The sequence below is a fragment of the Macrobrachium nipponense genome, chromosome 24, assembly GCF_015104395.2.
Source record: "Macrobrachium nipponense isolate FS-2020 chromosome 24, ASM1510439v2, whole genome shotgun sequence".
Lineage (NCBI taxonomy): Eukaryota > Metazoa > Arthropoda > Malacostraca > Decapoda > Palaemonidae > Macrobrachium > Macrobrachium nipponense.
In genome coordinates, this window is record NC_061091.1 from 67,833,546 (window position 1) to 67,849,436 (window position 15,891).

The window sequence follows — 15,891 nt, forward strand, 5'->3', positions numbered from 1 at the left end:
TTTATACATTACATAAACCATATAGTAGTACTCAAATTGAGTTACATAATTTGACTTTCATCTTTTACATAATCTTAGGTTTAAAGATACTAAACCATAAAAGTATTGTTTACTCTTACAACATATTTCAACGAAGACTGGAACAGAGAGACATATTCCCCCTTAAGGAGGTCTGTTGCTTTGGCTAACAACCTGACTAAACCATGAATATGCAGTGGAGTAAATCACACTGATGTCATGGGTCCCATTACCTAGCATTTCTTAATACTAATTTAATTAAATATAAAGCTTTGATGACATTTAAGAAAAAATACTTTGTAAATATCAACTAACTTACAATGTTATAGACTACTTTCAGTGTTTACATACCATGGAATAAGGTGAAGCTTTACAAGGCTCTCCACAGAGCATCATGGTGGGAGACAAAACAGAAAAGCTCAGGAGGAAAAACTTTTCAAGTAGTCTAGAAAAGGGAGACAGAAACACAATTACAGACAACATACCATGACTGATGTGCTAAATTAATCTAGGTCAAACTACTGGGAATAGGATGCAATTGTTACATCACTTGTGATAAACATTTCTTAAAGTGGTAATGTTATTTTATCCTAACAAAGTTCAAACTCTTCTTCATAAGCCTGGGTGCAAAGGAATATAAAATAACAAATATGAGAACTTTGGCAGGTACAACTCCATCCCTTATGCAGAACAAGCAGTACATATTTCCATTAAAAAAAACCTTACAGCCAGTAAAACAAATAAGTACTATACCATAATTAATATATGAGAATACGTATGAACTTTCTCATTAGGCTGGTAAATCCTATTTTTTTATAATTAATAATAATAATCAGGTAACATACAATAAAAATACAATATTTTACAAGGGTCTAATTCAGTGTTGTTCAAACTGGGGTCCACATACCCCTGGGGGTATGCAACATAGATCATGAGGGTACGTGAACAAACAAGGAACACACACACACAACAGAAACATCCCATCAGTGAACATCAGCCTCACATCTCACATTAAGTTGTGTAAGTAATTTTCAAGCATTTTGTTATTCAATCATCATTTTTATTTGTGTAATAGATTTGAATTTATTGACCAACACTCCTATAATGCAGTCTTTTCATAATTAATATACTACTTGCAGGATTATCCTAAATAAAACTTGAGTTTGGTCAGCCATGGTGGGCGAGGGGGGGGTACGTAACAGTAGAAGAAGGTAATAAAGGGTACAATAGGCGAAAATGTTTGGACAACACTGTACTATATTATTATGAGTGAAATTGTAATGCATGGGCCGACTATGTGAAAACATTTGACATAGTAAACCATATGACAACCTTCACCAAAGTATCAGATCCAACTTGAATGGAGACTTGTAAATCACATGGATGAATGAATGAATGAGTGTACCTGACCAATCAAAACCCAGAGAAAATGAAAAAGTAAATCAGGGAATGCAATAGCTGCCTCTGGACTGTTTCAGGTGCATTAAATATCTAATTTCCCACAATTTTCTCTGAATATTTCCATAACCATTTTTAAATGCATCCCACTAACAATCATGGTCTATTTGGACTTGCAAAGGGATAATTTTCTAACCTGGACACTGTTAACCTCAGTTGTGGTATCTTCCATGCAGCTTTTAGTTCTGTTGCATAAATAGGTGTGGTGTTAGTCTTGACCTGGTTTGATTTGTGATCCAGACAACAATTTAAAGAGATTATTCATTTTAGATTTCTGCAAACATGTCAGTTCCTCTTAAAAAATAAAACTGTTAATCACTAGAACTAATATTTCTAAGGGGATGAGGATATCTGCAAATTGTGAATAAAATGTAGTAATGTATACTTTAGCAGAAAACATGAACACTTAACTTTACGAAACACATTAAAAAATGGCAGAAAACATTAACGCTAAACTTTACGAAACACATTAAAAAATGGCAGAAAACATTAACACTAAACTTTACGAAACACATTAACAAATGGCAGAAAACATTAACACTTCTTGATTATCTCCATCTTCGTTCTCCATAGAAAGCATCCTCTTCTTTCCATGAACTTTAGCAACATTCTTGGGACCAATGGCTAATAACGTAAGTAATTAAGTTCACACACAAAACGATAAAGTAACTTACAGTACAACGAAAGCGAAATCACTAACACGAATTTACGATAACAAACGAAATCTGTATTTGTGAAGGAACGAATTCCAGTGTTTACGATAACGCTGCTGCAAAAAATGGTCAAGGAACGCCTTTACATAGAGGCATGATGCTGGCCAATAGGAGAGCAGGATCTTATGGCGGTGACTAGCATCAGGAACCAATGGGAGAGCAAGAGGATGGTGGCGAGGCTACTCGGTTGGCATTGCGCAAGTTTTAAAATTGTTCTCGGTGGTCTGGGTGAATCTTGGGACTTTATAGTAATACCCTTTTGTAACCTGAATTATTTTCGTATGCAGAGGCAAAAAAATCTTCGTCTTTGCTTTCGTAACTTGAATTTTTCGTAAGTTAGGACTTTCGTATGTCGAGGTTCCACTGTAATTTGCACAGTAAGTGTTTTGAAACTTAAGATAAAAGAGAGTTCATAATAATTATGTAAACATCAATAACATTTTATGGACAAATAAACTGAGAGCACTTCCTTTATGTAGTTTTCTGACTTAATTAAAGAATATAATTATGTATTATGAAATATTACCTTTATCAAGACTTTGCATACAGTAACACCATAACACCAGAGAATTTTGATAGGAATGTTTGCATACATTAATTTTGACATTATGAACAGATGAAATAGGATCATTTTAATCCACATGTACCACTTTAGACTTCAGTAACATTGAAAATATATTAGCGGCATTTCCTTTATTAAAATAAACATGAAAAATTTTTTAAGTAATTTTTTTTATTTTTCATAACATACAAACCCTCAGTCATTACGTATGGGAACTAGGTCAAACCTCTGTACCAGTAGGCCCATTGAATAAATAAATACTGATCGTAAAAGGTGTTCTCCAGTACGTAATCAGAATTTATGGACAGCCACATAAGAAAGTTTTGGATGGATGACCACCTGGAAACACCAGATGCTGTTGCTGTCTGACTTATAGGAATTTACTTTAAGCACAAAATGTTAGATGATCACTGTATGTACAGTACTGAGCTTGCTTGCCAGGCTGACCAGAGAGTATTGGTAAATTATACCAAACACACCCCATCCCCTAAATATTTCTTCCTTTTGAAGCTAAAAACAGACAAAAGCTTCCATTTTTCTGGGGCAACATGATTTTATAGATATTTTGTAAATTAAAGTCGTACAATTTATTGTATGACTATGGTTCTCCTGATCTTGAGTTGCCAAAAGCCCACCCATTAAATGTCGTACTTTAGATCATCAAATACCTTTCCTTTTTTATTATATGACAATGACTTGAAGGAGTCTTGAAGTACAATTCATATTTCACTGAAGCATCATTCATATTTCACTTCACATGTACATGTACTATGTAGGTTTTCCCATTAAAACGAAATCTGAAGCCTGTTGATTGTTTTTAACCAATTTCCAGCTGGCACAAGAAGATTATCCTACTGTTAAGACTGATCAAAGCAGAAAGAACTGATTCTTGTGCTTCATCTAAATCTAACTGAAAGGTTTCATAAGTCTATTAATAAGTCTAGTAAAAAGTAATAGACTAAGCATTACATCCTTTACGGGGCAAAAGTAGAATTGCGGGTTTTATATAACCTTCTGAAGGGGGGTAGATGGCACAAAATTGATTTGGAGCTTACTCCAGCTGCCATTACTCTAGGCTTTCTGAGTCCTTGGGAGTTTCTTTCCTTCCCTTCTACAATACACCTATATGTAACCCATCTCATCTGTCTTACACAGATCTTATCACCAACACTTTACAGTGATCTATATGCAAGTTATTCATTTATGTAACCAACCCCCTCTATGGCAGCCTTCTTTCTAAACCAATATCATCTGTGGAAAAGTTTGTTTGACCCAAAAGGATGCCTGCCTTATGCAACAAATGATCATAAAGAAGGCCAAGAATATGATATGAGGTAATAAGGTTTTTAGTCTTGTTTATTTTTGTTCATATTCTAAGTTGACTATGGAAAAATTTGAGATATATGTAAATCTGTTTAGTAGTGAGGAGTAAAACCTCCAAAGGATAGTGAGGAATAACTGCATTATGTGCCCTTACCAAGACTAATTTTCAGATTGTAATGTATGAATTACATCTCAGTGCAAAAGACAGTCATTTATTGCCCATTAAGATTTTAACTTATGTGACAACATTTCAGCTTTACTTGCCTATAAAGTTGCCAGTCATGTCAAGTTGTAGTATTGATAGTTTTAATTCAACAATAATGTGTGCTTTGCAAAATGTGTTTACTTCAACCTATACCTGTTTTATCCTCAGAGACAGACACTATTGAAATAAAAATGCTTCAGGTAAAATCTTTTACCTGGTTTAAGTGAAAATTTCTTTGAATCATTGTTAAACATCAGAGAAGTGATATACACTCAGCTACTGAAATGTGCTATGCATCATTCATGGAAAATTTTCCCTCACAGGTTGACTTCCCGGAGCCAGTGGGGAGAACCACCATGAAGCTGCAAACGCACAGACTTTCTCCTTCAACTACTCTGAAGGTATTCAGTTGCACATACTGTCCTTTCACCACTTCAGTAAAGACCAACTTGGCCCATCATGTGTTAGTGCATACAGGTGAAAAGCCTTTCAAGTGCTTTATGTGTCCAGCTTCTTTTTCACAGAAAGGCAATCTGAAGACACATGTGAGGACACATACCGGAGAAAAGCCATTTTCTTGTTCCAAGTGTCCCTATCGGTCAGCTCGTAAGAGTTCACTTCAGCTACACATGAGGAGACATTTGAGATTGAGATTTTCTGGCCTAGAAGGAACAAGTAATTGCCAAGCTGATAATATTTTTAGTCTGTGAAATATAATGATTAGTTGTACCACTTGTGAAGGACACATTATAAGAATTATGATTTATTTTATGTTTTCAACATTAATTTGGCACTTTTATTTTTACAGATAAGCATGGCCTTAGTTTGTACTGTAATGGGAAGGCCAATTAGTGCTAGGGCAGGATACCGATTTTTTTTTAGTCCCTGTACCTTTTTAAATTTAACAGATGATATGCCATAGGTGAGCAGCTCCATTATCTACAAAGTTTAAGTAGCAGTGTTCTAACATGCTTATCTAAATGCAGAGGTTATTTTTGTTCAAGACTGATAATACAATAAAATTCTGAAGAAGGATTTTTTTTTTTCATAAAGTTTTCTAAACTGTCAACATTGATGATACATCACCAAATATTTACCAGTGACAGACAATAATTCAGACTGAAACAACATTATACTATTGCCCAACAGAAACTAATATGCACGTGTGCATGGCACTAAAAACGATAGTATAGTATAGGGTGTTAAGTTTATTTTTTAACTGACTGTACAGGAATGAACAGAGACCACAGTATATTGTATTTGAGAGAACATTGACAATTGATGCAAAAGATACAGTATTCAGCTATAAAAATAAAATAAAAAAAAACTTGTGCAAATTCAAACCAACCATAAAGACCTTGCAGTGGTTCTCTGTTAGCAGGTAGAATTTTTAACACAATATTCACCTTGTATGAACTACAATTTGATGCTCTCATAACTTTCAATCACACCATCAGTTGCATCCAATTTCAGCTTACTAAATTGCACCAATCAAGGCATGCAATCAAAGAAGAGTAGGGAAGTTCCTTGCACATTGCAGAGGTTTGGCTCTTAGCAGTTAGTATCTTATCTATTAAAATCTGATAGTATAAGGGCCACTGTTGCATGGAACTTAAGCAAGCTTGGCATGGGATAGAAATCTCGGGTTAAAAAGTGCTGGCAATTTGGTCCTTGAATCTGACAGATTTTACCTTATGTTGGTTAGATGGTTAGAGGAATAAGATGAAAATAATTGGCTTATGTATAAATGATATATAATATTATAAGGATCTTTATGGTAAAATAAATAAATTAGGTAAAGGTCTTTATGGTCAGAATATATGTGTATTAAATTATGGTACTACTGCACTTTTGATTTCTTGAACCTTACATTAATTTTAATTACAGGGAGTCCCTGGTTAATGGTGGCATTGGTTAATGGCAACGTTAACCAAATTTTCGGTGCTGGTAAGCGGTTTCTCAATACATACTGATAAACCACTTAATAGCGCTGTTTAACTGGTTAACGAAACTGCTAAGTGGATCATATCACAGATACCTTCAGCATTGTAAATGCCATTTATTCGTTTACTGGCTCGGCCGATAACCAAATCCCTGCTGTTTAACCAGGGACTGCCTGTACTGCACCCCTTGGAGTACAACTGATTACTGTATACTAGTGTTTAACTTTAAATTTTAGCCATGTCATTTTGTTAGACGTACACTTGATGTGTATGTCTGATACTTATTAAATTATACAAGTATTATGTATGCCAGTTTATTTTATCCCTTTCATCTTCCCAAGATATTTAAAAATTGTTAATTTACTACTCAAGTGAAATTGGATAGGTTTGACAACATAATTTTGAATTGTATTTTTTAATTCTGTCTTTTAAGATTTATACTTCACGCACTTCTTAAATCCAGCCCTTCTTTTTGACTTATACATTTATGAAGAAAAGTCTGTAACTGTCTGTTTGACTAATATAAAGTTTTGGATCCCTAAAAAAAATATATAGTACTGTATTACATTGACATTCTAATTTGTATTCTAATTTGTATTTTGATAGTGTTTAGATAAATTTATTAAATTGCTAGAAATACTCCATATATTGGTAGAACTTCCCCTCATGCATATTTTACACAATTTAATCTCAAGACAATTCCTACGAAATAAAGGAGGTTGTCATTTTTGTTTGTTCAGTGTTTAGGGTTGACACCAACAGCATCTACTTCAAAGGAAAGATATCCTGCATTCACATTTTGCAACAATGCTGTCATCTCCATTGCAGTGTTGCAAAAAAAATTGGCACATAAACTGGGTGCAGATAGTGTAGTGGCTAAGACAGCAATTTAAGCATGAGTAGCCTTCAATGGATGTAACATCTGTTGGTGCGTAGCATAGGAAGATCTGCTTTTAAATATGAGATGTGACATAATTATACAGTACATCTCCACTTTCAAAAGCACTGATGAATTTCTTGTCTTTCCCCCTCAAGGATTCATGTCTCTTTTATTAGTGACTGTCTCTGCGCTATGTAATTTTTTGTCACTGTTCTGTATTTCATGTCACTTATCGAAGAAACCAAAGGCAATCCTGCTGTTACAATACAAATACCATTCCACATAAAATTATGATAATTTTAGAAAATACCACCTACGATATCCACGATGGGAAACAGATGCCTAATTCTAATTAACTCAGGGATGTGTTTAAAAGTCTTTGTAGCCTTCACTAATACAAAACTTGCTTTCTCCATCTGTGTCTTCAGTGACTGCATCAGGTAATATACAGATTTTGGACTGCCCTCTTATCTAATCAATTTTTGCACTAAGGTTGTCAAATATGTATTGGTAAAAGCTGCAGTACGTACATATGACCAACCCTTAGCATATGCTAGTCTACTCCAGAACTAGCAAAGGACATCATCCACTCAATGAAAAAATATTAATTCAATTGAAACCAAACTTTATTAAGAATACAGTACAACAAATTCATTTTTTCCATAAAAAAACCATCTATAGTAACCAAAATACCTGAGTTGGGATGCTCATGATAACTGAACTATAGTATTGCTTAATCAACACATATAGAATAAAGCTTTAGGCATGTTCACTCAATGAATACAATAAAAACAACTTAGTCATTCACTAGTCTAGAATTTTCTTCCCAAAACCTTGGCCTAGGTACATGACCTACCCTGAGCAAACATTCTCCAACAGTCAAGTTACAAAAACAGTGGATGATTGTGTTCACTAGTACGTATTACAATACACAAGCCGCATAGAGTACAGTGGGTATTAAGCAAACCCAATAATTTAAACAAATCCAAAGGCAAACACTAACATGATTAGGTACAGGTAAAAGTGCAACTACTACTACATATGTACCTAGACTCAGCCCTTGGTCAATATTGCCCTCAAGCTCTGGACTGGTACTGTACAGTAATGCTGGTAGATAGTTTATGAGAATACGTGATTGAGCTAAAGGCATAATAATCAATAGGGCAAGAATGAGGCCCACTTGAGATTTACAGTACAGTATATATATTTCACTTCACTACCCAAAACATTCTGCAAAGTAAAGTAACTGAAAACTCATATTCCACCAAGATAACAATGCTTGGACTGGTACTTTATAGTAGTACATATTTTGTTGTAGTTATATGCTTGTATAGCTTGTTATAGTCATTACAATGAAGAGGATGATAATCATTACTCAATAACAGCACTGTATTTCGATATTTTGAGTTGAAAAAATTCCCCATTTATGTGTTTGTGTATGGTTTAACTATAAAATAGGATATGTCATTTCTTTGTCTTCATCTTTTAAGGATGTTTCTGATGAATTTTCTGTATAGATAACAGACATTTTCTTTACCATTTTTGTTAAAATTAGGAAAAATGTACTTTCAATTAAAACTTTCCCCTCGCAGGTTGATTTGTGTGAGCCAGTGAAGAGATGCACCGTGAAGATGCACAAGTGCATGTATTGTCCTTTCACCACTCCATTCAAGACCAACTTGGAACATCATGTATTGGTGCACAGAGGAGAAAAACCTTTCAAGTGCATTATGTGCACTGCTTCCTTTTCACAGAAAGGCAATTTGAAGACACACATGAGAAGACATACTGGAGAAAAGCCGTTTTTTTGTCTCAGATGTCCATATCGATCTGCTCATAAAAATTCACTTAAACTACATATGATGAAACACTTGCCGAGTGCATAGCCAAATGACTAATGTGCACTAAAATGGGAAAGGCCATTTTTAACAGTTATAGAACACTACTGATTACAAGAAAAAATTCTGTGTATACCATGAGTTTGCTGTATGTTGTTTATATTCATTGCATTAGATTAATAGATCATAGACCAAATGTCAAGTATTTATTAGTAGTAATGCATCAAACATTCCAAAGAAGAATAAGCTACTATGGTTATTATTATATGTTAATTCTCTAGAAAATGGCATGGCAATGTTGGTAGTTACTATACATACAGTGGTCCCCCTGTATTCGCAGGGATGCATACCAGACCCCCCCCTCTGTGAATCGTTGAAACCCTTATAAAAATACTTAAAACGGCCGATTTTGTCTTAAAACTCAAGAAAAACCCACTAAAAAATTTTATACCTGTTTTTTTAATAGTTTTATCACAAAAAGTGCAATTTTTAATAGTTTTCTCACAAAAAGTGCATTTTATGATGAAATTGATAAAAAAAACATGAATTTGTGGATACTTATAGAAAAATACAGCAAATAAAGGGGGAAAATGTTAGAGAAATCTGCAAATGCATGGGTCCGCAAATCCAGAGAATGCGAATACGAAGGGTCTACTGTATTTCTCATAGAAAAATACAGCGAATTTTCCGCAAATAATGGGGAAAATGTTCCAGAGAGATATCAGCGAATGCAAGAGTCTGCGAATACTGGGGGTGTGTAAGACAACAGTTGAAGTGTTTAAAATTTAATATTCTGTATATTTTTGTACAAAGACATTTAATGCCTAAATCGGAGGGATGAAAACTTAAAAGGCTGAGATGGGACAGGAGTTGATTCTCATAAAAAACTAAATTGTTAAACAATTACTGGTCGGTAGGATAAGAGGTGACTTTAACATAAAAAATACTGTCACTTGCATTGGTGATTTTTGCATTTCTGCTCTCTCTCTCTCTCTCTCTCTCTCTCTCTCTCTCTCTCCTCTCTCTCTCTGCATTGAACATAAGTTATCATGAAATAACTTTCTTTCTGCACTTATTTGTTGCATTCAACTTATTTTGTTACAACCACAACCACCAATAGCTTTAGCAGAAATTGTACCAAAGACTAGAAACAAGCTGATGTACCCATGTCAAACTCAGTACGTAGTACTGTACATGTAAGCAGTATGTGAATGAAATGGATGAAATAAAGTCAATCTGGAATCTCTTGTATCATTAATATATACAGAAAACTGGAGTTGACAAGCTCTGGTAAAACATAATACTACTACAGTCGATCCCCGGATTTGCGGGGGATGCATACCACACCCCCATTGAATGCTTAGAACTGCCTATTTTGGTAGTTAAAAAAAAAAAAATGCTTATAATGTACCTTTTAGTCTCATCAGAAAAAGTACATTTAGTCAAGAAAACTATCTGAAAATATAGTAATTAGTGACATTACTCAGTGAAAAATACTGCGAATGGGAGAATTATTTTTCCATATGCATACATATTTGGTAGGAATTTTGAAGTTCTGTAAATACATATGGGAAAATTGTGTGTACAGTGGACCCTCGTATTCACGGTCTCGACATTCACAGACTCCCGTATGCATCTGTGGATTTCTCTATGGACCATATCTACCCATTATTTGCGGGAAATTCGCTTATTCACAGTATTTTTCTATGTGAAATATCCACAAATTACTGTATTTTCATATGAAGTTCATGATTAAATGCACTTTTTGTAATAAAACTATTTTTAAAAACCAGGTATGTAGAAGCATGTTTTCTGGTTTTTCTTTAGTTTGAACTATCAAAATACAGGCAGTCCCCTGTTATTGGCTCGGGTTCTGTTCTTGGTGGGGTGCTGATAAGCAAAAACCGCCACCAAATGAAACTCGGTGATTTATGGTGCTACTAACTGGTTAATGGTGCCTCTGTTAGGTATGTTATGGCGCCGTAACTCTACGTATTATCAATACCTTATGGTACCGATAACCGAAACTCAGCACGTTATGGCACCATAAATCACTGATTTTATGGGGCTAGACAAGCGCCATAAAACCGGTCCACCATTAAGTAAGTCCACTGATATCTGAAGAGACCCTATAGGCAGTTTTAAGCATTTTTATGGGGGTTCTAAGTACAGGCAGTTCTTGAGACGCGTTGTAACCCGAAAATCGTCTAAGTTGGAACATCATAAAAAATCCTAAGAAAACCTTAGTTTTAATGCTTTGGAAGCATTCAAAACTATGTAAACTGCATTCTTATTGCATTTTTCATCAAAAAAACTTTCAAATATTAATTATTTTGCATTTTTGGTCTCATATTTCTTCTGCCAGATCAGCATTGGAGGCGTCATAACCCTGGAAATAATTTCTGATGAATATAATTGAAAGGCGCCTTAACCTCGGAACGTCGTAAGCCGGGGACTGCCTGTATTTGCTGATTCTAGTTTTTCGCGGAACATATTCCCCACTAATACGGGGATCCACTGTATGTCAATGCTTGTAGCGTTTGAGTGGAGTTTTAGTCATAAATTTTGCATAGCTTTAGTAGAAGTATTGAAAATTAGAAATGTTCATGCAATGTACAACACACATTAGATTTTATTAGAACACTTATTTTTCTTGGGACACCTCCAATGTGGATTAAAAGACAACAGCCTAGAGTCAAGTTATCTATGACAATCCAGTACAGTGGACCCCCCGTATTCGCGTTCTCTGGATTCACGGACTCACCCCATTCGCGAATTTTTCTCTGGAACATTTCCCCCTATTTTTCGCTGAAAATTTTACTATTCGCGGTGTTTTCCTATGAGAAATATCCACAAATTATTGGGTTTTTTATCAATTTCATCATAAAATGCACTTTTTGTGAACAAAATAGGCTGTTTTAAGGATTTTTATAGGGGTTCCAACTATTCGTGGGTTTTAACTATTTGCTGGGGAGTTTGGTACGCATCCCCCGAGAATATGGGGGGAACCACTGTATGTGCAATACTTTACTGCATTGGATATACTTTTTTTTTTATTTTAGCGTAACTCCACAATTATGAATGAAATTTCTGAGAATTATATGATATGAAAAAGTCCAACTACTATGATAGTCACTGGTAATGCATACACAAAAAGCCTGTCTCTTTTTTAGATATCATAAACCTCTCTTTTTTAGATATCATAAACCTAAGTCAGTCATATTTTGGAAAGTATCTGTAATCTGTAAACACAACAGACTTCTGTAACTTAAAAATACGTATTAAGGTTAGTCTTAGATTCTTTTTTCATTTGTGTTTGTGGGGAAATCAGCATTTTTAATAAAGTATTACTGTACACAGTGCAACGAGTTGAAAACAAATGATGACTTTCCATAGGAAATGAGAAAGTTAATCTTTGCTTATGAAAGATGCTTAATATTTAATGCTTTTATGAAAGATGCTTAATATTTAAAAGACCTTTCGTAGCATATTAAAAACTTTGAGTGTACAGTCAGTACATTTATCAAACATTGATATTGTAAGTGAGCTACAGTATTAAAGTTACACAACAAGGTACCAGTTTCTTTTAGTCTTTGGTCCCATATACCTTTTACATATAATAGCCATTATTTCTTATATAAAATACAAAGAAAATAAAAATAAAACATGGGTACAGTATTCTCATAAAACTATTTTTTGTACTGCTTAACTTGCACGTTATTAATTTCTTACATTTTTATTCTACTAAATAAATCGTAAATAGCCTATCCTGAAATTCCGTATCCTTAACTCAATGGGAAACACTCAAGACCTTTTCAGGCTCTTCCACAGACCTTTTCTAACCCCCCCCCACAACAACAAAGTAGTTTGCAGCTTACTCCCTGAGTAAGTGAAAATACTTTTAAACTTCGCGTTAATGAAAGAATTTATTATTACGGAAATACCCTACTGTACAGTATGTACAGTCGACCCCTGCCTGTTCGTGGTTCCGGATTTGCACTCGCCAATTTCAAATTTCTCTATGGAACAGGTAAATGGTATGTACATTATTTGCAGAAAATTCACCTATTTATGGTATTTTTCACTGAGAAATATTCACTAATTAATACTGTATTTTCGTATCATTTTCATGACTAAATGAATTTTTTGTGATAAAGCTATTAAAATATACATACTCAGGTATGTATATTTTAATATTTTTATCACAAAAAATTCATTTAGTCATGAAAATGATACGAAAATACAGTATTTAGTGAATATTTCTCAGTGAAAAATAAGGCAGTCACCAGTTATCGGCGTTCTGGTTTTATGCCACTTTATCTACCACCAAAAATTGGCGATTTTTGGCACTGAAATACCCCGATTTCTAGATATCGGCATTGATGGTACAGTAGTGCACCAAGATAACAGATTATGGTGTATTGTACTTCCAGATACATAGTATATCAGTGCAAAATGGAAATATGTATCAATTTGAGAGTTTTTGCCTCTGCTAGTGCTGAATATATAATACATATTCACTATTAGTATCATATATTGTAAAATGCAAACAATGATACATCTTTTCCATCTCTCTTTTAAAAAGTAGTTTTACTTCACTGTACTTAACAATAATATTGTATGCATTCTCATATTACTAATGAATACTATTATAAAATTCAGACAAAGTGATCAATGTTTTGGTTTGGACATCAGCCGAGGGCAACCATGAGGTTAGTTTATTTCAACCATGAGGTTAGTTTATTTCACCGTATTTTACTCAATTCAGAGGGATTTTCTTGCTTCTCATTAGTGTAAATTTATCTTTAGATACTCTTAAGATATGGTTGCATTTTGTTATACGACTTATACTAATAGGTATCGTTGTGAACTAAATTTAGTCATTTTTATTGTTAGATGGCACTGGGGTCAGGTTAATTCATGCCCAGTAGTTTTGATTAAAATATTTTACAGTCGAATTTGATGGATATCAAAGTTTACGGGAGTTTAAGCCATGTTGGCATGCATGACAATTTATAGTTATTAGCAGCTTGAACATTATCTCAGATTTAGGTACAACATGCAGCTTGAATTTAGAAGTGTGGAGTAGTATATTTCCTTGCTGATTTTTTCTCCATAACAAATAAGGGTGTACAGTGGGCCCCCCAATTCACGTTCTCCGGATTCGCAGACTCACACATTCGCGGATTTCTCTTGGGAATGTTTCCCCGCATTATTCACTGAAAATTCGCGTATTCGCGGTATTTTTCTATGAGAAATATCCACAAATTCCTGTTTTTTTCAATCAATTTCATCATAAAATGCACTTTTTGTGACAAAACTATTAAAAAAACCAATTATGAAAATTTTTAGTGGTTTTTCTGGAGTTTTAACTAACAAAATAGGCTGTTCTTAGCATTTTAATAGGGGCTCCAAACATTCGCGGGTTCTAACTATTAACGGGGGATCTCGTACGCATCCCCCGCGAATACGGGGGGACCACTGTATAATGTAAAAATATATGTCCTATTCTATTTGACATCATTTGTAACAACTCTGGTAGTTGTTTACTGTCATACGATGGTTGAAATGCAATTTAGTTGTACTTAGCAAAACAGCGGTATCTTTCTCTTTTACATTTTCAACTTATTTAACTAGAAGAGATTGAGGAAAAGAGGTTAGTATACAAGATAAACAATAAAATCACGAGTATATACGTTCATTTTTATTTGTTATTCTACTCAAAAAATATTTCATGTTTATTGTATAAACATGAAATATATTTGTTACTGTTTATTTATTAATTTACATTGCTTTCAACTGTAATAATTATGCTAAAGCTTTTACTCTCCTGTAGTTTATAATTTATATTAACAATAAGGCTTTATCTTATTTTGCGGGTACGTGTTTGTTTACCGTATATAAATACATAGTACATACAAACTTCATCGAAAAAATAAGGCCTGTACTATGAAAGAAAACAGCTATGCTTATGTATAAAAGAGTAACATTATATAGTTGTTAAAAGATGACTTTGGGGGTTCTGGGATGGTTTGGCATGTACATCTGTTTGAAATTATTTAAATTTTTTTTAGAATGATAATTTATTGTATAGTGTTTGTTAGAACTATTAAATTAGGCAGTGAACTGTTAAAATAGGCAGTTATAAGTGTTTTACAGTATGGGGGTACAAGGTATTAGTATAGTACAGTAATACCCCGAACTTACGTGAGGTTAGGTTCCAGACCCCCCCTCGTGAGGGGAAGTTTTGCGAAAGTTTGGCACGGTCTCTAAAAATGCTAATAGTAAATGCTTTCTTCTAGAGTTGGAACACTAAATATGACCATAATCATGCTCCCTAAGTATTAAGATAACTTTTAAATGAAATAAAGTTACTGTAATTTGATTTAAAAGTTAGTTTACTACATTACCCTTAAAAAAGAAATAACTGGCTGGCATACCAGTACGTACAAACGTATTCATTTTCGTACACATACTAACGTTGCCCCCTAATTCATGAGATGCCATTTTCTTTTTCCCTCAGAGTAAAAGGAGTTTTCTTTGCATCACTGGGTGACCTTCAAAAGTCTGTTATAATGAAGGTACACAATTGAATTAAATAAAGAAATCATGTACTATGTACATACGTAATGTTTGCAGAGGGTGAAGGTAAAATTCAATCAATTTAAAATCATGTACTAGTGTGACGGCTAACTATGAGAGAGAGAGAGAGAGAGAGAGAGAGAGAGAGAGAGAGAGAGAGAGAGAGAGAGAGAGAGAGAGAAATACATACGTCATGTGAGGTAAAACCCTGGAGGTGTATCAATCCTTAAAAAGTGCGAATGGGATCACATCTTTTGAAAGTACATTAACTGTATGAGCTATAATTACGTAACATAGTACATACAGATTGTACCAGCACTTTTCTCCATGATTAAGGTAGAAATTTTCACAGAACAACAATGTTGTTAT

At 34.1% G+C, this 15,891-nt stretch overlaps 1 protein-coding gene across 16 annotated transcripts in view; it reads left to right on the plus strand.

Annotated features, from left to right (window-relative positions):
- Positions 1-15,891, plus strand: part of LOC135205744 (zinc finger and BTB domain-containing protein 17-like) — a 292,065-nt gene that overhangs the window by 169,960 nt on the left and 106,214 nt on the right. The window contains exons 5-6 of one of the 16 annotated variants that reach the window (XM_064236858.1): positions 4,603-4,954; positions 5,088-6,477. The exons of 13 other annotated variants lie outside the window; for them this stretch is intronic. In XM_064236858.1, coding sequence (XP_064092928.1) covers positions 4,603-4,954; positions 5,088-5,131 — 396 coding nt within the window. In that variant the 3' untranslated portion in view covers positions 5,132-6,477. Of the gene's footprint in view, positions 1-4,602; positions 4,955-5,087; positions 6,478-8,694; positions 9,953-15,891 lie in introns of those variants that run through there. 2 more of the 16 variants (XM_064236841.1, XM_064236854.1) reach the window with 2 other exon arrangements.